Raw genomic sequence first — 24009 nt, 5'->3', positions numbered from 1 at the left:
TAATTGTGTTATTTCTGTGGTGTGTCCTGAGGAGACAACTGATTAAAGTCAGACGCTTCAATTGGTCATGTTTAATTCTTAAGGGAGAAATGAAACAGCTTTTTTTATCAGTACAGAACACAAATCACAACCAATATCCATCCATATCTAAGCATGTCTACATGTGTAAAACACCTTTTCAGAGACCAGGGGTTTGGAGGGGGGAGCAAACACCAACTGGAAATTAAATACATGTGAGAATTTACACGGATATAATTGACTGGGATTCATGCTGTGACATATTGTATCTAGCGGTTTAGTATCAATGTCCATCTTCAAGCACAAGCTAAAAATTCAAAGAGGAAACACTAAATGCATTATTGCCAGATCTGATTATAGTTGGGCCGTAGATAACTTAAAAAATACATTAAACAACAAAATGTCAGGAGTTAAGACTTCAATTCAGAGATAAAAATCCAGCTGCCCCTCTACCTGCCCTACCTCCCTCTTCTGCTGGGAGCCACCCCCATCCACCCCCCCACCCCCAAGTGGACGCCACCCCCCTGAGTGGACGCCTCTGTATCCCTAAGTCGTCCAACCAGCAGCTCCTCTGGTGATTATGTGGCATAGCGCTTGGTCCACTGTTTGGCTATCCTGTCGTGTTCGGGTCTGTTTGTTGTATACTGTGTGGCGATGCTTCCGACCAGAGGGTCAGCTGTCAACATATAAATACAACATGACATCAGTGTTTCTTGAGCCTCGTTCTGTCTACTTTCACATTTGTTCCTGGATTACTTAAGACTTTAATACATTTCAGTTTTTCCATCATTCATTCAATTTCAGAAAAATTCATGCCTAAATGCATTTGAATTCAAATTCAAAGCAACAAATGTAACTTCCTGGAGAAAAGTAGTTAATTGTTGAGTGTCATCTCTCAAAGCATCAGTATTTGACAATCTGGGGATGAGACCAAAGATCACCGATCTTTCTTCAGGAAATTATATTTTGTTGGCTACTGTTAATTAACACAACAGTCTTCAGTACGTTCTTTGTTCTGGATTACAATCACTATTGAGGTTTGTAGACATTGTTTCTATGGTAATTTTCAGCATTGTAAATGAAGGTTGCAATTTGCCCATATTAGCAGTCAGGGCAAATGGGCAACTGCCGTAGTGGCCCCAGTCAAATTGCTAATATGAATGAATGAATGAATGAATGAATAAATAAATACTACAACATAGACTAATAAGGTCCTTCATTATAAAAAATTAGTTTTGAAATCTCTAAATATTCTGTATAGACATATATTACTAAATAAAGCTTTTTTTTTTAAATCAGTCAATGAAAACCAGCAACAAACCCGACTCACTATGCTCAGTCACCAGACAAACCATCCCACAGATCCCACCTCGCCTCATTTTTATAATCACTGTCCATCCCTGTCCAACAGGGGTCATTATACTTCATCTGTCAAATACCTACAATAGCAACTGTGTTATTACAGAGCATTTACTATGCCATATACTGTTAAATTAAAGGAACCTTCAACTAAAATAAGAAGATAACTTATTGCCATGGTGCTGCAGTGAATATCAAAAGAATATATATTAACTAAAGGATTTTCTTCAGATAGTCTGAACATAAAAATAGTCAAGGGAGCTTCATCTGGAGATTAAGGACTGTAATATGAGCTGTAGTCAGGAGGAGATCTAATGAACTGAACATAAAATCCTATCCTCAAAGTACAGTCCTGCAATTCATGTGCAGCTGCCTATTTAAGAGTCTTATGGTCTCTCCTCTGATGTCCAAGATGAAATAGTGGTTGCTGCTAAGACTTTTAAGTACTAAGTAGTTAATGAGATGAGCTGCAACTATTTTTTAGTAATAGTGCCCTGTATTGACATAGCATTTCCAGACAATTTTCAACTTTCTTATAAGTCAAATCTGTTATACTTAACATGTTGACACAGCTTGATTAGATGTTGACAGATGTTGAAGGTGTGTGATGCAGCTCTCACCAGGGTTGCAGTCAGTGAGCAGGGAGCAGATGGACAGTAGGACCTTGGAGATGGTGAGGGCAGGACTCCAGTTGTCCTTCAGGATGTCCAGACAGATCACTCCCTGACTGTTGATGTTACAGTGGTAGATCCTTGTACGGAAAGTCACCTGGACACACACACACACACACACACACACACACACACACACACACACACACACACAGGAGAAGAGAAGACAAGGGTCTGTATTCCACATAGTTTCTTCCCCTGTCTTTCTATGCCAAATTCCTTACAAAAAATACACATTTTACAATGCCGCTTGTCTTATTAAGTACATCTTATCTGAAAAGTCAACATCAACTTAAATATCCAACCAACTGAGTAGAATGTATTACTTTCAGTTCTATATTTCATTACACGTACACTGTAGAATGTGAAACATGGGAAGTGGCAATCACTATTTAAAATGCTGCTCAGTAGATTGCATTAATGCTGAATGAAGAGTGGTGGCTAATGATTTAGAAAAGCTATCAGGTTCTATGGAGCTCAGGGAAAGTTTCTACATGTTTTGAATGCTGTCTGGTTACAACAGCTGCTACTTAAAAATGAGAGAATACCAAGGATCAGGACTGAGTAAACACATATATAAGAGAGTCCCAAGGAATTAAGATTGGAAAGAGCTGCTAGTTTCATCAAGTTGCATTTCAAAGTGCAAGGGTGCCCTCTAGTGGAAAAAAGAAAATGTGCCACGAGTTAAAGAAAAGGCTTTACTGAAAGCAGACCACCACTCACCTTTGGTGGTTTGAAGGGGTAGTCTGGTGTAAAGGCAATGTCCAGGAAAAACACTCCTCCCTCGTAGACAGAGCCTGGAGGGCCCAGGATGGTCGACCTCCACTCATAGATGTTGTCTCCTTTAGGACCAGCACTGTCAGTACACAAGAAACATTACTCTTGATTAATATTTGAGTGTTACAAATAGAAAGAGCATTTCACAGAATTAAACATCTATAGCCACCCAACTTTACCACAAAATGTTTATTGTGGGACCAGGATTCTAACATCTATGTTGACACTATTTCAATAAAATAAAAAATAATTATAAAAAACAACATTTTCAATAAAATCCCCTTCAATCAGAAGCTAATCAAATCAATTACATTTATATAGCCCCAAATCATAATCACATTGCCTCAGTGGGCTCTTCAATCTGAACAGTGACATCCTCTGTCCTTAGACCGTTGATTCGAGTGAGGAAAAACTTGCCATGTTAAGGAAAAAAAACAACCTTTTACCAGGGTAAAAAAAAAAAAAAAAAATGATTTGGTTTGAGTGTTCGGATTGATCTGTTTGATGCATGCAGATGATTTGATTCATTTCCAACTCTACTGAGCACCAAATCCAGTCAGAGTTTTGAGTCTTTAAGACACGACTTCCAAGTCATAGAAATGAATCCAATAATGTGCATGCATCAAACAGATCAATCAGAACACGCAAACATTCAACCAGAAACTATACGGACAACTGATCTGCACACTTTAAAAAGCCAGTCGAGAAATACCAATATGATACACGCACACAAAGAAATGCAAAAATCAGCATCAGACTGATTTTCTATTGCCAAAATGAGCATTACTTGAAGTCAAGCTTAACTAGAAGTGGCCATAATCACTCATTGACTGATTTAGTTTAACTTAAATTTAGGTTTAAGTTTTATTCTTTTTTTCAAAAAGTTGACAATGACTATTGTCATGATAGAGCAATTTCTAACTTCAATACAAACCTTGAAAAATATTACATAAAATTTTAGATTTTAAACTAGAGCTGAATACGTATAACACTGTATCCATAGCGTGGAAAATAAGTATTGAAACTCAGCCTGGGCGATAAAACATAGCAGTATGTATTGATGGGGGCTGATAGACAAGCCATCAATAGCAATAAGAAAAGTATTTGGTTTGCATTTATTGCATCAAGTGAAACTATCAAACATTCTATCTAAGGAAAGCACATAAATACATCTCGGCTCATAAACAGAAAGGAGTGTGCTACTAGTGACACGAGAACAGCAAATCAATTAACAAACAAATACCATGTGTGCTCCCTTTCCTTGCTCATCTAAACAACCAATCATATTCCTAGGTGCTACGAGCCATAGTAACTACGAGCTAGTAACAGATGCAAAGATGGCGCCCATTTAAACCAATGAGAATGGCTCGCCTGGTGCCTATGGCAAAAAAGTTTTCTGGCTACATCCTGGTTATGCGGCCAATTGATTATGTGCAGTACATTTCCCCCTACTGGTCCCGCTCGCAGGTTCCTGCTTGGTCCATAGACTTTATATTGTGATGACTGTGCAGACTTTTAAAAAAATCTAATTTTTCAGCTTGAGGGAAGTTTTACAAATATAAAACCTCCATGGATGAAAAAAAAAAAATCATAATTGATAGGCAACCTTGTTTACACAGTTCTTGATGTCCTGACAACAGTTTTACAGACATCTCTTTTATAATGACAGTTTATGGGAGAAATGCTTTTTGGGCCACAGGGGAAGTTTATCATTTAACAAGTGTGTAGTTCAGCTGCACCATTGCCATGTGACTATCAATAACAGAGCAGCGGGGTGTGGCGTTATTGTGGATTCCACTGCAGTCCTCACAAGACCAGCCATGCTCCATCTGCAAAACTGCTAACTCACACAGTAGCTCTGTCGACATCTGCTCATCTTGCAGTCTGATAAGGCAGTTTATGAGCGGTAATTTTGCTGGTAAGCCCACCGACATTTTCGGCCTCTCTCCTGGTCTTATGCTGTTTCTCTTTGGGTCACTCCAGAGACGCTCTTCAGAGTGTCACAGAGTGAACAGGCCAGCTGTCAGCGCTACTTTGCCACCTGACCTGTTTGATCTACCTACGAGCCCAGTGACACTGCAATTAAGACAGTCAAAATGGCTGGTGTGATTATCGGGGCAACTACAACTGGCAGCCTGGTATCAGTGCCACTGCTTATTTACAGGCCAACAGCAAGAAAAACCCTAGCACAACGCATGAATTTTTCCTTGTTGTGTTCAATTCAAAATAAAGAGGTTCAATTTGAGCTCAAGGTGCGCTCATTAGCTCAGTTGGTAGGGCAGGTGTCCCATGTACAGAGGCTTTGTCCTTGTTGCAGCGTCCCTTGGTCCGAGTCCTGGCCTGGGGCCACTATTCCAGACAATTAATTCAATAGAAAAATCAAAACATACCAAGATTAACTTAATGATGAACCATGACTCAACTTTAATAAAAGGAACTACTACATAAATAAATTGATAATGATTTCAAGTTGATCACGGCTACACGGAGTAAAAGAGGCCACATGCTGGATGTGAGAAGGAGCAACTACTACTCTGCTTGTGTAAAGAATAATATAATAATAATTATGAAAAATAATAATTTTTATCATGAAATCAAATTATTTGATCTGCCTTTAAAGTTTTCATTTTATCAAGGTGCCAGCAGCTGCAGCTTAAAGTGTGCATAAGGCTATGGAAATGCAGCTCCCTTCCAACCTCAACTGACAGAAAAAGATTTGAAATTCCTTGCATCTTACACCTGACCTGTACCCTCAGGTTAACATCTGTATTCTGACCTTCTGTTATGACTTATCTTACAGTATGCACTGGGGCTAATTGTACTATTGCACCAGCTAAGCCACTCAACATCTGCTAAATTACCAAAATTACTAAAAAGTATTTATAATTACAATCTTTATACTACTTTGAAGGCAGACATCTATTCCTTGTCATCTTACTGATAATTCATTAAAACAATAGAGTGTAATTGCCTGTGTGAGTCATTATGCCAACAGAGTGGGAGGTGATGAAAAGAAAAAGATCAAGAGGACATTATTTGCCTGTGGAGATGATGCAGAAGAGAGGCAGAGCTGATGACTACAGCCGCTTGATTCAACAGCAGCAACAGTCAGTCAACAGCAACTCCTGTCAGCGCTTTAATGGTGGACATGTTTTCACATAATTGACTGCTTGATGAAGTGCTCCAAACATCACTTTTCAGTTTGACATTTCATTTTTAAACAAGTGGCACTCTTAAAGCATGTTTGTCGATTCAAGTGAAACTCTCACCAAAATGCAATCTAGGGTCTTTTTGTGAATGTATCCGAGTCATACATTTGTTTAAAAGCATAATAACCACGAAAGCGCCACTTTTAAGATTGACCGTATTTTGATTTTCGGGTCAATGTCATTTTCAATGGAGTGCTAGGGGCAAATACTACCATTTTTAAAACACTACGTTATGCTTTTTAAACGAACGTTTGACTCGGGTACATCCACATGGCAAGTGCTTCACTATAAGCTAAAAGACTTGTTTGAGCAAAGACCTGCATGTGTGTACAGCAATATATTTAGACATAGCAAGAATTTGAATACTTAAAATAAACAAACAGAAAATAATCCATTGTTCAGACACACCAGTTCCAAGAATAATTTAGTGCATACATCAGATATGGGGCACATAAGCAGTTTCGGTGCACAGTGTTTATGATATAATAAGCAGCTCCAGTATGCTGTCTGTTCTGAGCAACAACAGCAGAAGTTTATGTCAGGCAATGCTCTCACTTTGTGAAGCAGACGCTCTTTTGTCACTACTGAGACGGACAGGACCTCAAAAAGACAAAGTACCACAATCTGAACTTCTATGTCAGGCTAGTCTTCAAGCTGCCTACTGCCAGGAATAAAGTTTTTTACAATCTTGTCGTAGCTGACGATTCAAATCACTGCTATGTCAGACAGCTAAATCATGTCCATCTCCTGGTAAATTTAAAACATTTACTGTTACTGCCACCTGAGGTTCAGCCTTGAACAAGTGGCCAAGAGATCAGAACAGTCCAGATTTATAGAGCATGTACCATAGCTCATACTGTCCTTTAATATGGCTTGCTAGAGCTTTTACTGAGCCTACATTACTCACTGTACTGTTTCAACTGACTAAAAAAGAAAAGTGTAAGGCAGGCAATGATAAGACTTTGACAGAGTCATGAGCTTCTTTAAGGGCTAAGTTCGACACACACACCAGACTGCCATAAAACTACCTGTGTCTCCTGTGTCTTTCCCAAAAGCAGTACCTGAGCACAACGCAAAGGTTGCGGATATACTAACTGTTGCTGTAAAGCATTGGGGTTTTTTGTACACCACTTTGACTATTACAGAAACTTCTAAAAGAGAACATGTCTGATAAAAAGTTGCAAATGGCACTGGTGAAAAGGCAGAGGCAAAAATAAGGCAAAACCATGCAAAATGGGTGAAATCATGGATACTACAGCAACAGGCCTGAAGAGCTTCCCTATTATTTTCCTGTTACTCTTCTTGTGTACAGATTTGCTTAGCTCAAAGTGACTTCTCCCACTGACAGCTGAAAAGCTAAGGGCTGACTAGTTCCAGTGATGTGGCACACACCACAAAAATGGGGCCACAACAACCCACTTAGGGTCCCACAAACAAGTCATTTAAAAAAACAACAACATAAATTTGGTGGTTAGATTAGATATATTTTGGTTTGGTGCCATTAGTCAGATAAAAGCAGCAATTAAAAGATAAACATCATCTTGGTCTCCTGTAAGTACTGATAGGTATTTCTTTTCCCAGTGTTCTCATGTTTTCAGATGAATCAAGATAGTAGTGGGTTAATTAATCAAAATGTGTTACCATTAGTAATCATTTGATAAAGCACACATTATTTACAATATGCTTCATGTAAGTGCTGAAAAAATAACAATTAACACCTTGCGGCTGTATGTTTCTATGCACCAGTCAAGTTGCAGTTTACATGTGTCTATCCACATATCAGATATACGTAAGTAAGACTTACAGAGAGAATTACATTTAAAAAAAGGGTAGTAAATGTAGTTCTTGATGAAATGGGAGTAATCACGGTATGAAAAGGAATGATTCCAGTGAATAATTACATTGAGAAACATGTGGTCTTCACCTAGAGACTAGTTTTAAAAGAGGAGGCATACAAAGGTCCAGATTTCAACTAAGGGGAAGCAAACACTGCAGGTGTCACCTAAAGGCCTATACAATATTACCAAACCCAGAGAACTTGGAGGAAGTTAAACTAAGCACCAGTTTTGCACTAACAACACATAACAACAATGTTGTTATAGGATGTAACTGGGTAAAGGGGAACTGTGTGCAGCTTAAGATCATTGTGTGGACAACTCTACTCCCCAGCATTTTAACTTGTGACTCTTTATAGCCAAGCAACATATACTTGTAACCTATTGTCATGGGTTGTGACTAGAATACAAAGAAAGTGTAAATAAAAGTGTGTGTGTGTGTGTGTGTGTGTGTGTGTGTGTGTGTGTGTGTGTGTGTGTGAAGCTATCTTTGCAAAGTACCTTTTGGCTATCTGACCTTTTTTGTTGTTGTATTCAACAATTTGATCAAAATTGTTGTATGAATAATTTATATAAAATTTATAAACATTTCAAACTAGTGCAGTGCCCGTAAGAAAAGTGTATTCCTATAGAAAAGTGGGAGGTTAAGTAGCTTTTTCATGGATGGCCAAATGAGGCTGTGTTTGAAGGTGGGACGTCAGGGATATTTAGGTTTGTTGTGAAATCCGATATTCCAGGGTATAATTGGCTGTTTTTGACTATTTTTGATTTTGCCATTTTATTTCACCTTAAAAGCTATTTACTTGGTGTCATTATTTTCAGCACAACCTCACATGTGTGACTGTACAGTTCTTTTTTCATTTTGACATACTGTATTAACACAATGGACCTAAAATCACACAAAAAAAAAACATAAAATCCGAGTAGAAAAAGTTTTTTACTGTGAAAACCACAAATGTGTTTAACAAACCTTTTTTTTTTTTTTACTTATACTGCAAATATAAATTGTTGTTTGCAAAATTTGTGCATACATTTAAAAAAATGTACAAAGTTATATGTAACTATTTACATTTAAATGCAGGCCGGTCCAGCTCGCGCCGCTGCAGGTATAAATCCGCTTGTAAAAAAATATCACATGTACCATAAAGGAATGCAGTTCATTACACTGTGTTCGCAGCATTCCTACAGGGAAGCCCCTTCCTGCTAACATACTGGTCACACCACAAAACCTCAGTCGTTGCTGTGCCGAGAATAGACATTGAATCATTTCTCACTGAATCAACCAGACTGAGGTTTGTTTCGCCTGACAACAACAGAGGTGTCTCACATTCACAGAAGGAGCAACAGAGAGAGCCCAGGCTTCCTCCCCATCTGCCTCCGACACACACACAAAGGCTTTGTGTGAGGCACTAATATGCTATGCTATCACTGTTGTCATTCATTTCAATATCAGGGGGGCTTCTTCTACAGCCTCTGTGTACACATGCACTGCAAGAAGAGTGCTGACATTTCAGCCGTTTCATTTTTTTCTAAGCTTTTAACCTTTGAAACACACACACGACGGTCTACTCAAAACAGACTCCTGCGGCACAGCAGAGGATAACAACGGGTGAATATGTTCTCTTAGCCCACATAATCAGTCTGCAGCAGCCAAAATCTGTTCCGACATGTAGAACTTAAAGCTTCAATATACAACTTTTCACCCTAAAATTAAGAAATACAGCAACAGTACAAATACAGCACGAGTATTACATGAAAGTCTGAATTCATACTGAAAGAAAACTAATTTAATTTTACTTAAGGAAACATCATTTATAAGACTACAGCTATTGTGCATGTTATAAAGATTTCTCAAAAAGTGATAGACCAAATTTTATTCTTTTTAATTTTCTTTTTTACATACTGTTTATGTGGAGAGGCTTCCAATGGGAAAAGGCATCATGCATCCACCACTAGCCATTTACACACAGAGACTCTGCATTATCTCTACAACGGAGGTTCACCAAGCCTCCGCCTTTGTTTGTTCAGACAGAACCAAGCAGCTCTGATGTAAAGCCGCATGATCCAAAAGAGGCGTGACGATACACGTCATGATTTCGACGTCTGTGTGTTTTATCAATGTGTTTTCCACCATGTCCACCCATCTAAACATGTACCCACTGACTGTTTATAATTATATGGATCCTGTTATAATGTGCTGTGATTGAAATCCTGACCCACCAAACATCTCAGACAGTGACAAAGTTAAATTTTTCGCTCTAAGTGACATAATCACATAATCGGCCATCAGTGAATAGGAAGCTGTTTGACTTTCGCACTCTCAGGGAAGGATGCTTTTCCGGAGGGAAAGTTCGCTGAAGTTTCGGTAGGGAGGGCTGACCGTGGCAGTGATTTTTTTCAAGACATTAACTACCACAACACAAGTGGTAGGAGACAAACACATGAGTTTAAGTTTTTGCCAGTGAGAGAAGCTTTTTTCTGGGCAGAAATGTGACGAAAAGTCAATAGGACAGACAGTTCTACACATATGTAAGTTGCCAAAGACACTACCAGTTACTACGATTTTGTCGCTGGGTCATGTAACATTGCTTTGTGGGACATTTGTCTTTATTTTGTTGAGAGAAGGATCTGTTTAGTTATCACACTGTGAACACTATCAGATTGACATGCCCCCGCTCCACGCTTCCAGCTTATCCAATCACGCAGGCGGCGGCTCTCATCTACTTTAGTACTAACTCCAGAGGTGCATCAGAGCCACAGTGGAATTTCACCCCTTTCCACATTGAAACATTCACACAGAGGAGGATGCGAACAATCGGTGCATGATCCCTGCACTCAAAGTGCAGTGTAAATGGGGCTCATGTTTATCAGCCATTCAAACACAAAGTATGTAATTTCTGTTAATTGGGTCTTTCGATCAAAAAAAAAAAAAAAAAAAAGATGTGAGTAGTGTGGGGTTGTTGTCTTCAGTGTTGAGCAGCGAGCAACCACTATTGTCAATTAAATCTATCTACGTTACTAAGACAGGAATGTTCAAAGACGAGGTAATTCCTTTACAATACGGTTTAGTCTTATTTCACTGAATTCCTTTCTCACTCTCTGACTCTCTCTCGGAAGTCATATCAACAGGCAACCAAATATACCATGACCTTGTATGAAATTGGGATTTTCTTGGGTTTGAACTCTGTTGGAAAATTTTTAGATAATCGAAGCACACAATTCAACAAAATATATAACAAAATGTCAGTTCCTTTTTAGACATTTCAATGCAGGAATGTTAAATATTGTATTTGTATTGTATTAAGCCATCTGTCCCTTTAGATGAGTTAACATTAGTTTTTGCCATCATGTTGGTTTTTTTTTACATAACCACTGCTTCCCATTAATTGTTACTTTTCGCATGTTATTTGAACACCTGTTGACTGACCCACATTAATTGGTAGTAGTATCAAATCATGACATGGAGTACCACACAAAGAATCAGAGTAACAATAGCTGGTTGAACAACTTTATGCCACAATCGTGTCTTCATGGTTCAGACTGAACTTATGAGCGGCAGAATGGGGAAAAACATTCAGGTTAGCCTCCGACATCTACTTCCACAACAGCCAAAACAAACTACACAAGGACAATATACAACAGAAAAAAGACAACTATACTTGCAGCTACACCTGAAAAAAATTCAGTATTAACACTAATGAGAAAAAAGTACATGGTTTTCAGTCAACAAATTGCTACAAATACATAAGACAAAACAATAAGATAACTTTCGATATCTATCTAGTGCAACTGCATTGTTAGCCATGAGTAAAACAGCATTAGGCTATTGAAATTAATGTAATGTAACATTCATTAGTAATATCTGCCCTTAAGAAATAATGCACCAATCAAATTAAGTAAGGACATCATTAGAATAGAAAAATGGATGCATTTGATTTTTTTCTTTCACAGTTTTAAAGAGGTCAGATTATGCTTTTAGGGTTTCTGTCTTTCCTTTACAGTGTTATGTGAAGCATGTTTGTGCATATAAAAGGTCTGCAAATTGAAAAAGCCCAAAGTCCACGCCAAAAGGAGTTACTCTCTCCTACAGAAAACGCTGCTCCTGCACTGCCTGGTTTGGAGTTGAGCCTTTGCTTCCGTATGTGTGTCACTATGTAACATAATATATATTTATTATAAAAAACTGTTAATACTGTCGTAGTGGCATTTTTTTAAGATTACACTACCTTGCTTGGCATGACCCACCCTACTTTGCACCCGCTTGGTTACGTCCTGCCAGTTAAGTAAAGCATGTGTGCAACGCTGACCAAAGATTGAACAGTAGTGAGATCTTTCACTCATTCAACACACTGTGTGAAAAGGGATGCTGCAGCAATGCGCCATGAGAAATATGTTTTTTGAAAATTAAACTATGTAAACCTATTCTACTAGGACCTCCAAATAAAAGTATGAACCTGAAAATGTGCATAATATGACCTCTTTAACCAGATAAGAACATAACTCAAACAAAACAGGAAGGACATATATTGATTTCTCAGCAAAAAATGTTTCAAATGTAATGCAACTTTCAGCATGAAAGCCTCACAAATGATCATGAAAGATCAACGGGCATCTGTTCTGTCTCATAGTAGTCTTCCCTCTGTACTGAACACGGTCTAGTTATCACTTATGTTTCAGTGGATCTATTTTTCACCATCTCAGCACATTGTGTCTTGACTCTCAAACCACTGCAGTGTGTGTCTCATCTCTTCATTGCAGACCTAAACATAGACTTTTCCATCAGTGCACACTGAGCTTCATTTTCAATCATCACTATCTGCTTGCAATGGTATTGTGATGACAAGAAAAAAACACTGTAATAAGCTGCCTGACTGAGACAATATAATGACTCCACTTCACTTGAGTACTTAAGAGACTCCATGCATCGGCACCACACAAACCCCACCCCCTCTCAACCCGCCAATTTAATACAATGGCAATCAGCCTGCAAATGTTCTCTCCATGCTTTATGAGGACGGTGCAGGGTGACTATCATGTGGTAGCATTCGTATTACTCTACTGAAACACAGTGTCTGATTCCAGTCTGATACACTATGTCCTTAAATAGTACTTTTTATTAGGCTGAGTGAACCAGATTAAATCAATATTAAGACATCTGTAAGAAACTTATTCTCATATTAACACATAAAAGGCAAATACAGGAGAATTGATAAAATAATCAAATTGATGTTCATAACATTTAATTGTTATGAAATACACTGGACAGAATAAAAACTTCATTTAAAGAGGAAACAGACAGCTTCCCGGCCCTCTAGCATTTCAAAGCTGTATTATTGTGGTGCAGCTGTTGCAAAGACAACCAGATTGCTTTCAGTTTATTCTGACTGAAGGAACTACCAACAACACAGGACAAAACATGAGTGTATTGTTAATTGACGTAAAAGCTGATAGGAATGGTGCCAACCTGACTGGATTGCCAGTCAGCCATCATTTTCCCTGGAAATTTTGTGCCCAGTGGCATACAAAATGGCACTGTATAGTCAGGGTTTACGCATAAATGCATATGGCATCCTTACTTTATAACTGTTACACTGTGCAATCAGCATTTACTTCATTAGCAAAAAAACTTGCTATTGCCAGTTTCATGTTTAAAACCCCACAGGTACCATTTTTACTGGCTACAATGTTTATCATTGCACACTGTGAGAAAGCCAAAATAAACACCAACTTGATGATTTTTTATATATCCTATAACTAAAATAAATTCTTGGCTCAGTAGTGCATGAAGCCCAAAAAGTTTGACCAGGTATAAAATAAACTGGAGACTTTTTCAAGCGGCTAACTTCTAGTTTACTCCTCCGTTAACTTTACTGTGGACAAAATAAGTTAATTGTGCAGCTGTTAAAGACTTTCTGAACGGACTGAATGGATCAAATTCTGATCGTGAACTGGATCATTTCTTGGTAGTTGTGAGACTCAAAAAAGTTTATTCACCATTTTACAGCCGCTTCTTTTACAGTGTAAGTTTTTCAAAAAAAGGTGTTTTGGAGCTCCTGTGCATCATGTGACCGCATAATTACACAGTTTAGCCCCTATGTCAAATTGGCCTAAAAGCCTGGCGTTAACAATTTGAAGTCTGAGGGTGGCGCTACGGGGGAAAGTCATGGGGCCATCGCTCTCTAAATGATTTGTCCCCTTGTGGAGATGAATGTGCACAGGAAATTTCACGGCAATAGCCTCATTAGAATTTGATGTTCCTGTGTACAACTGGATATTTTGACCTGGTGGAGGCACTACAGGAAATTTCTGGATACACCGTTTTAAAATTGTTGGTTGCTAGTTTCAATGTTATATCCAAGTTTATTAATTACGACAAAATGTAGGCTTTTTTCGATACCACAAGCTACTACAAGGAACTTTCTCGCAGCCCCTGTCGACAAAAGATAACGAGGCTGAAACAAAAATGTGTTTTTGTGGTGTACCAGCAGACTACAGAGCAGCTTCTTTCTTTAGAACGTGAGTCTCTTCAAGTCATCCTCAGCACTCCACCATAAAATAAATGTTTGATTTTACCCTATAGGTTGTATTAACGTTTCTATTGTATGTTCTTTAATTTCCTATTATTTCATCCTTCTGTCTTGTTACCTGTGTGAGAGTGTATTTGGCTGCCAGTATGTTCGGCGGGGTTGAATGATGACTAACTGTGAGTGTAGGTTGTCTGAGGGAGCTGACTAGTTCCAGCCTCCAAGCAAGAGGTTTAAGGGCCCGGCTCCTCCCAGTTCTTGTGGGTTCTCCTCTCTCAGCCAGCATGTCTTTATGTGCTAGATGTGCTTTTAAATAAAACCTTTAAAAATACTTTGTTGCTGGTGGTGCTTGGGCGATGGGAAGAGGGGAGTCTCATTTTCTTGTTGCGTCAGGGTTTCCCCTAGGCCCTGGTCGCAACATTATGACTTATCCGATTCAATGACAGGCACTTGGAATGACTATAATGATAAAAGCAATAGCCAATCCAGACATCCATATCAGTCCATACCAAGTAAGCATTGAGGTTTGATACCCAGCCCTACATGTAGCTTCCCTTGCTGCCCAACTAAAGCATGGCACGCAGAAGAGAAACTTCCACCTTTGCTGCAGCAGCAGCAGCAGCAGCAGCAGCAGCTGCTCACAGTTCTGCGCTGCTTTCAGGGCTTTCCGAAGTAACAACGGTGCGCAGGCCAGCCACTTCCTCTCCAGGGACGAGGCTTTTTATAGACATGAAGAAGCTGTTGAGTAAAGCTCAGTAGCCTCTAAAATGCAAGCCAATAACATGCTGCAAAGGTGTGTGGGGAGACTGCTGCTAACAGTCACACGCTTCAGGAAAGCCCAAGAAAAGAAATCAAAATGTTCTAACAATTCAAGCTAAATGTAATAATAGTCTTTAAGCCACTGTATCTGTCCAACCTTACTTAGCACCAATTACCCTACTGTACACAACATCTAACTTTACTTAGCTGTCATGAGCACCGACCCTGGAATGTTAGGAATCTGTCTGACACCTAAGGGCAACATCTTAAGAGGAAATACAGTGAACAACAGCCTGAGAAGACACAATGCAGATTAAAGATAGAGAGAATGAAGCATGAGTCAGGAAGCAGGCAATAAATAAAATAGCTGGTCAAGAGGTAAAAGGAATACAACATGGGGAATAAAAGCATCACAGGAGGGAGGGGGAGAGCTAGGCCTGTGATGTCTGCAGTTCACACTTGAGTGGCAACAAGGCAGGAGAAAAAGAAAAGAGGGCCTGCTTGGATTTCCCTGTGTGAAGCATAATTACATTTAGATAAATGGCAGATGAAAGACTGCCTTATAGTGCTCATAAAACAAAGTTTGCAATGACAGAGGCGCTGATGATAATGGAAAGTAGTCAGGACAAGACTTTTCTTCATCAGTTAGTGTCCACTTTAAGAGTGAGGGGGCCTGAAACAACCTCGAGAGAAATGAGACGACAACCAACTGACTCATCGATCTATAATCCATTAAAGATCATCTGCAAGGCGTAGCTGGCCAGCTCCATTCATACCCTAATGAGGCGATTTTATGCTAAATGAAGCAGAGAGAACCAAAATCCACTCAAGATCCGCTTTCTGCACGTCGGGCCGAACGGAGGGTTTTTCACCAAGTGAAACAGGACAAGATGAGGACATGAGGCATGTCTCCATGCTGGTGGTGAGATAGAGAGATTAATAACTCTGGGTGTGGTCACATCACACATGTTTGGATACATTTATCTCAACTCTAAAGCATTTCCTTCATTACTTCATATGGCCAGGTGAGAAGATTGTCTCTTTAATGGTCATTGTACAAAGGCACAAAACTGCCTGAAGACAGATCTCTGTTAGCTCACTCACAACGAGGACAACACTGGCATTTTCCAAAATGTATTAAACAAAAGACAATATGTTCATACGTTGACTTCCCTCCCTGTCTGTGGTAGTCAGCCACAGCCCATCCTCCAAATACTTAGTTTCACTTAAATCAAAGAGCTCAGTCATTTCTTGATAACACAAAAACAAGTCATTTTTAGCATACATTACTTAAAAAGAAGGAAAAAGTACATTTATTCCAACCTACTTCTGGACAGATACTAGCAAATATGTAAGAAGGTGACAAATAAGCCCCGTCTATTTAATTGTTAAGGTGTGTGCTTATGCACTTACAGGCTTTGATCTCAGGTATGCAAAACATGAACGCTTTAGATGCTTTACATGTTCAAATGCAGTGTCATTTTACAGGCCATCATTTTAGAAACTGGGGCCCAGACACATCAAACTGGCCAAGAACTAGTGGTGACAAAAGTGGACTGCACTTGAACACACCGCAAAGACTACAGCTGAGAGGGAAAATAACTCTGCTTGAGAGGAAATAACTATCCATACCACCAGAATGGGGCTGTTGTTATGATAAAACAGTGTTTAAGTTTCACACTACTCACCACAATAGACACTTCTAATAAAGAACATATCTGATGAAAAGTTGCAAATGGTACTGATGAACAGGCAAAACCATTCTAAATGGGTGAGGTCAAAGATGTACAGGAATATACAAGAAATACAGTTGAAGGTTTTCTGTAAGCCAAATCTGAGTGGTGGTAACCAGCTTTTTTTAATCTGATGTAAGATAAACTTGCATCGTGGTACATCTGTGGTCCAGCAATTTAAGTCTGATTAATAATGTCATAATCACAATATCACACACACCCCAGCCACAGTCTGTATCACTCTGCTGCTGTCTGGCAAAAAATACAGAAGTATCAGCTGCCATACCACCAGACTACAGAGCAGTGTCATTCCCCAGGCTGTGAGACTCGTGAACTCAACAAAACTCAACACTCCATGAAGTAGATGTAGCAGGACAGGACATAGTTTCCTTGTTTTAAAAAAATGACAGATAAATGTACATTGTACCTCATACCTCTTCAATCACATAAACTGTTCCCCTTGCACAAAACAGAACGTCAAGTCAACAAGCCTGCATTTATCCAATCAGGCCACAGTGTAAAGAGATCATCTTTGATGCCACTGGTGGTTTGGGGCAAAGCTACAGTGCGGATGCTCCTAAAGTAAAAGTTTATGAGAGTGGTGAATGAGGCAGCTCCTGAGTGGCGGGGTTCAGTCTGAATGCTTGTTTTGGGTCTCTGCTGTGTAACTCGTGGTTTTGAGATCGCCGCCATGAAATCAGCTCGCCTTTATGGTCTCACAGTATTACCTGCCGTTCAGACACGCATCTCACCAGCTCCACTGCATACAATCAGCGACAGACCTGTCATCACCTTAAGGTACCTCAACTGTGTCAGACTTTCTTTGCTTCCTCTGACCACTCTTCTCTCCTACCCCTGGCTCTGTACTGGATCTTTATGTGTCAACACAACATTGCAACAGCTTTATTTCAATGACACAATACTATTCATCCCACCCTTATATACATAACAAACACAGAAAGCCGGCTGTTTCAGATGTATTATGCAAGTAGCTCCAACAAGTCTAACACATGGTGAAATTTTATTTTCAGGACACGCGTCTAAACCTGCTGGGCCTGTTCGAAAGAAAGGCCAAACAAGACTGTTTTCCATTTGTGCAACCTGGGCCCGAATATGTCAATACTAGGGGTGTAACAATGCAAGTACTTGGTTCAGAGGTGGACCATGGTCCGCAAATATTAAGAATGGCAAATGTACAGGCTTGTTTTAATTACGCAACTTAAAACTTCATGTAGGAGTTCCCACAGCATGTGGCGAACCTTTAAGTCTCTGACTCACACTTGCACAGTAGCAACAAGTAACAGCATGCTTAAGTAAGATTAGCCCAGCCTTGATGGCTAGCGAACAGGATGGCTAATGCCAACGGGAACAAGAAGCCAGTGCTTGATGACACTCTTGTGTCATTCAAATCAACTGTGTAGGATCACTTTTGTTTCCCGTTGAAATACAAAAAAGGGAGAAAGACAAGTGGACAAGACAAAAGCAGTGTGCCGGCATTGTTCAGTAGAAATTGTCTATGCATCTGGCAACACCACAAACTTGCACATGCATTTGGTAAGGTACCATCAAAGTGTGTCTACCTGAACCAATTTGATTATACAGAAGACGACTCACCACCAGATTTTTTTTGAAGAGAAAAAAAAACAACAGGACAGAACCCACTGTATTATTTTCTCAAAACACCAAAGTTATACAGAGTGGTTGTGATGTCACAAATCATGCTCATAGGACCACCTCTTAAAATCAGATTTAATAACGTAAAGAAAATCTACACTATGAGCAATGAATGATGAATGTGAAAACAGCCTTGTAGCATTCTATCCTGCACATAATTCTACACAGTAAAACTGAAAATCAACTGGATGAACAAGAAGATAAAAGACTGGGTTAAATCTAGTATATGGCTGGACTGTGTCTGCTCAAGGTGCAAAAATGTGGCCAATTTGTTACTGGGCCAGTCTGTGCTAGAGTTTATGATATCAATTCATGGATATCAAATGATCATGGGCATGAGTAACTACATTATAGGTACAAATTAATTCCCCTTGATTTGTTTAACAAATTACCATTTTCCAACTATTACTTTTTCTGAGTCACACATTTAATGTTTCCCTTGCCATACTTCTATTATCATTTACAATTTCATCTGTACAAATGCTTTTAAATGTTACTTCATTCATATACATTTAAAATTCTTAGTATATGTGTGACCTGATTATTCCTAGTTGTGTAGTAAAATAATAATGATTTTAATTATATTTATTTTACATTCAATGTCTATTTGGACATTAAATATTAATTATGAGTAAAAATATCCCCCCATGCTTCAAACGCTCTAAAACTGGAACTGTGAATTTCTAAACATCTATTTCTGACTATATGTATGAACGCACCATCTCTATAGCTCACACAAAAACCAGCATTGGTGCAACTTCCTACAGAGGTTTTATTTATTGGTTTTAGAACAGCTGTGAGACAATCACAAAACAATGTTTTTTATTCTCTGTTTAACAGCTTTTTCAAGATCACTGTCTTCATTCACTTTGTACCGCTATTGACCACTGCTGCACAGTTTTTTCCGTCCCCCGCATTAAGGTGGGGTGCCAACTTCTACTAGTGTTTAAATAAACAGCTACAGAAAACTCTTGTACAGTATGCTTCTAGATGAAGGTTTAATAAAGTATAATCTTCCACCTCCTTCTCATTTCTTCCAAGCAACACTTTGCAAACTTCTGTGTGTAAGGTGGGGCAGGCATCAGCGCTGTGAGGTGCCTGCATTTAGAGCTGATAGGAAACGGCCCCCTGTGATGTAATAAACATCTGCACTGATATATTTTGAAATGCCCAGGGCTCAACTGCCTTGACCAATCCTATAACTTCGTAGCTCACTCAGACACGGACAAATGCGTTTGTAGGGCTGGCCTTGTTGTGTTCCAGCCAAAAATGTTTTAACTACGGGGGGGACTTCAAATGATTTCTAAATACTTGTGCAGTGCCCGTAAGAAAAGTGTATTACTATAGAAAAGTGGGAGGTTAAGTAGCTTTTTCATGGATGGCCAAATGAGGCTGTGTTTGAAGGTGGGACGTCGGGGATATTTAGGTTTGTTGTGAAATCCGATATTCCAGGGTATATTTGGCCGTTTTTGACTATTTTTGATTTTGCCATTATATTTCACCTTAAAAACTATTTACTTGGTGTGATTTTTTTTCAGCACAACCTCACATTTGTGACTGTACAGTTATTTTTTTATTTTGACATACTGTATTAACACAATGGACCTAAAATCACAAATAAAACATAAAATCCAAGTAGAAAAAGTTTGATTTTTTTCACTGTGAAAACCACAAATATGTTTAACAAACCATTTTTTTATTACTTATAATGCAAATATAAATTGTTGTTTGCTAAATATGTGCATACATTTTAAAAATGTACAAAGTTATATGTAACTGTTTACATTTAAATGCAGGCAATGCTCATTCAGCAGTCTCATTGTTTTGACTCATTAAACAAAAAAACAACTCCACTACACACTAAACACACTACACCAAACACTACATAACACACTAACTATACACTCCAAACATACCAAATGTCACAAATCTCTCAACTCTCAATATCGCTGTCTCTATTGCTGTCTCTGCACCAACCGTCGTTGCCTGTCATTCATCCGCCTCCGTCCCTCACACAACTTCCTGTTCCTCAACAACCAAACTTGCTGCTTGGACACTTTCGTGACAAAAGCCTGTTTTTGCCATTTCTTCCTGCACCAGACACATAGCAAACGTGACGGCAATGTTCGTGAAAAAGCATGGCGGACATTATTTATTTACCCTGAGTCCGGTTTTGGACGTGCCGGTGGGTCCGGTCCGTCGACTCGGGAGGTGGGCCGTGTGGGTGGACTAGTGGCTAGCTACACACGAACATCCACAGATTCAGATTCCACTTTGTTGTCCGCGCTTCTCCGGATCTCCTCAGACCCGAACAGACTCGGTCCGGACTCTTTAGTCTCATTAATCCACAATCCGTAATTTTAGATGCACAGAACAGAACGGGACCGAACCACCGGCAAAATCCCGGTCCAGCTTGCGCCGCTGCAGGTATAAATCCGTTTGTTTCTTAAGGTATGTCGTGGCTTGAGCTCTGCAGTGATTGGCTCTGGTGCGCACGTGGCTACGGTGTGCAGTGATTGGCTCTGGTGCACACATGACTGTGGTGGCTCCGGTGGACAATGCTTGCGGAATTGGTAAAGCATTTATGAAATAATTTATTAACGGTATCATTGCAATCCAAACAAATCCGACGTCGCACACCCTTGAACCACGCAGCAGCCATGTTGAAACTCTCAGATCAGTCTGATCCTGATCCGCAGAGATATTTGAGGAACACACACACACACACACACACACACACACACACACACACACACAGACAGACAGAGAGACAGAGATTCCTTGCTTTTAAAGAGAGATGAGAAGCTGCACAAGATCTCTGCCCTAATGACTGTTCTTAAATTTAATCCAATTGAAATCAGGAACTCTCTCTTGGAAGCAGTAAACCTGACTGCAACTGTGACCAGACATTCAATGTCAGCCTTCAGTACTTGACACAAAGAACATATTCAGAGTACCAATAAACCATTCAGGTTTAATTCTCAGTCCTAGCAATGATATTCCATTGTAGTGTGCAAATAGCACTATAAGGAGATGACCTTATCTGAGATTTCTCTAAATAGGTACCGAAGGATAAACCTTGTACTCTGTGTCTATCATTTGTTGAGAACACTAAAGACATGTAAACAGAAAGCACTTTTAGATTTATGAAGCCAAATATTCAGACCATCATTACCTTGAAAGTTTTCTGTATTTCGATTGACATGCAAGGCAGTGAAGCACCAATATCTTTTATATTCTGGCATACAGATGAAGAAGAGGGGCGTTTCAACCTTGGCATTCAAGAAGCCCACGTGATGCCCTCCTTGCAAAGGAACACCACATCGCCACTGACACACACACTTCAACAACTCAAATGTTTCTAATGACCCATCATAATGCTCCATGATGTGATGCCACACATTCAGTCACTTACCTGCAGTTCGGCGGTGGATCCAATGTAATGTCAGCCAATTCTTTCTGAATTCTGAAAAAGCAAATAAAAGGCATGCATCAAAAGCTAAGCTCTATTCAAATACAGAAAGTAAAATGACCTTACTGCATCTGTATCAGACTTAAACCTTCAAGACTCATGAAAGGCTTTCTTCGACAGAAATTTCACACACCTCTTAATCATTGAAATGTCACAACATTTAATGTTAGTAACTAGAAAAAAAAATGAATAGTCCAGTTTTTGAGAGATGATCTTGAGGTATTTTAATGTCCATCTTCTCTAAAGAATTCTCTTTGTACCTGGACTTCACACATAAGTAGGACAAGCCCTGGACTTGTTTTCAGCTGTGGGGACAGTGACTAATACTCCCTTTAGGCACTGAATATCAGTCCAAGGGAGTAAGTGGCACTACATCTAGGATAAGATGATGCTAGAACACATTAAACTGCTCACTGCCAGTGTAAAATAAAACTTACAGAACAAGCCATCAAGACGTGGGCTCCTCCTGCACAACGTTCCTGCCTCCGGGCATAAGTAAGCTCACCTTTTTGCACTAGTAGAAAGGAGTTTGGAGGTCTTGCTCATGCTGGCTTTAGTTTCACGTTTCTTTGATGGGTTTGCGTCCTGCTGCTGCTGTTGATGAGTAGAGGAGGAAGAGGAGGAAGAGCTGGTGCTGGCACGGGAATCTTCATCCGACATACCGAGCCTGGGGAGCAAACAGAAACACACCATTCAGGGAGGTACCACAGCTAAACCACCTTTGCACTAACACATACTTACTCCCCATCTAACCCCACAAAAAACATTCAACTGTAGAGCCTTGCTTTAGAGCAAGTGATCACAGCTTGTGCAAAACTTGAGATCTTTATCTGCAGGTTGCACTCCAAAATTCAGCATGCATCCAATACACTTCTACTTTAGTCAAGTTACTCCCACTGAAGTTTTCCACTAAAAAGTGCCCATGTGTTGCAGTGACTTGTGTGAATCAAATCAGTTAAGAGATGTTATTGAAATGTACTACAGCTGTCTGGTGGTACACCTGTATACCGAATTTAGCAGAGGATCCATACAAATCCATTACAACCCCATGTCACGTGTTCCTAACTGGAACCTGATGCTGATAACCATAAAACTTCAAATTATACGATTTCTCAAAGGAGTCTTGCATACCGTTTGCTTCAGTGTACGCGGTGCATATCGAAGCTAGAGATTGCAACTATGGATCCCACGGTGCAGTCAGTGACTCCATAAACGCTTCCGTCCTTTTAACTGTCAGGCCTCGACTAAACGTTGACCCGACTTAACTGGATCCATCAGTTTAAATCGCCACTGCTGGGTGTTACACAGGAACTTATCGTGCTTATCGGCGGAGCATTTCCCTCTTTCATAACGTTCATTTCTGACCTCGGCCAGTGTTTTGCAGTCGGGCGTTATTTTTAGCCGTGTCGGGCTGCGACAAAGGAAATCATTTGGTGAAATAGTTCGGCTAAAGGCCTAGTTCTGGCCGACACCACGGAGCCATACACAAAACAACAGACCTCTGCTCTTGACTGGGTCGAGTAGGTCGGCATGAAAAGCAGACATACATCGACGGGGCGATGTCGCAGTCGGCAGGGAGCCCTAAACACTACACCTCAACAATTTCCAGGCGAATGAAACTTTCACCTAAAGAAGTCGGCGTGGTTGCTACAGCGCTGTCAAACTATTTCCGACGGGTTCGACCCGAACTACGACATTCAAAACAAATACAACACGCCGTTCACGTAAAGGTTCTCCTCGCATTTTTAAAGCTATATCCGTCGACATGCAGCTGATCTCAGTGCAGCCAGTCACAGGATGGACTGACTCCTTCATTATCCTCTGACGAGATCACGGATACAAGTGTTGTCCCAACATCCTCTATATGAGCCATGATACACAAACTGGTACAACACAATGCACTGGAATACAAATATTTAGTATCTGATACCTTTCTTTGTGTGTGTGCACAGCGTATGTGTGTGTGCCTCCGCCGCCT

General features: G+C 39.8%; 1 protein-coding gene across 2 annotated transcripts; it reads right to left on the bottom strand.

The window, feature by feature from the left end:
• Positions 1 to 56: 56 nt before the first annotated feature.
• ube2e1 (ubiquitin-conjugating enzyme E2E 1) lies at positions 57 to 23895 on the bottom strand. Of its 2 annotated transcripts, none has more exons than XM_030411534.1 (6): positions 23531 to 23895; positions 22537 to 22698; positions 21975 to 22025; positions 2772 to 2904; positions 1998 to 2145; positions 57 to 694 (listed from the first exon to the last, which is right to left on the bottom strand). In XM_030411534.1, the coding sequence occupies exons 1-6, from the start codon at positions 23578 to 23580 to the stop codon at positions 597 to 599; spliced, it is 642 nt and encodes a 213-aa protein (XP_030267394.1). In that variant the 5' UTR covers positions 23581 to 23895; the 3' UTR covers positions 57 to 596. The 2 variants fall into 2 exon arrangements, with proteins under 2 accessions (XP_030267394.1, XP_030267395.1); XM_030411535.1 differs by lacking the exon at positions 23531 to 23895 and adding an exon at positions 23163 to 23477.
• Positions 23896 to 24009: the final 114 nt, after the last annotated feature.

Source organism: Sparus aurata, chromosome 3 (genome assembly GCF_900880675.1).
Source record: "Sparus aurata chromosome 3, fSpaAur1.1, whole genome shotgun sequence".
Taxonomy (NCBI): Eukaryota; Metazoa; Chordata; class Actinopteri; order Spariformes; family Sparidae; genus Sparus; species Sparus aurata.
The sequence above is the reverse complement of the archived record's forward strand: the minus strand, read 5'-3'. Positions and strand labels throughout refer to the sequence as shown.

What these genes read in the sequence shown, in the direction of transcription:
- ube2e1 (XM_030411534.1), bottom strand. Translation starts at nt 23,580, where the DNA reads ATGTATGTCTGCTTTTCATGCCGACCTACTCGACCCAGTCAAGAGCAG. An exon ending in CGACCCAGTCAAGAGCAGAG is followed by an intron (nt 22,699 to 23,530) that starts GTCTGTTGTTTT and finishes TTTGCTCCCCAG; the next exon opens with GCTCGGTATGTCGGATGAAG. An exon ending in GATCCACCGCCGAACTGCAG is followed by an intron (nt 2,905 to 21,974) that starts GTAAGTGACTGA and finishes GTGTACTGACAG; the next exon opens with TGCTGGTCCTAAAGGAGACA.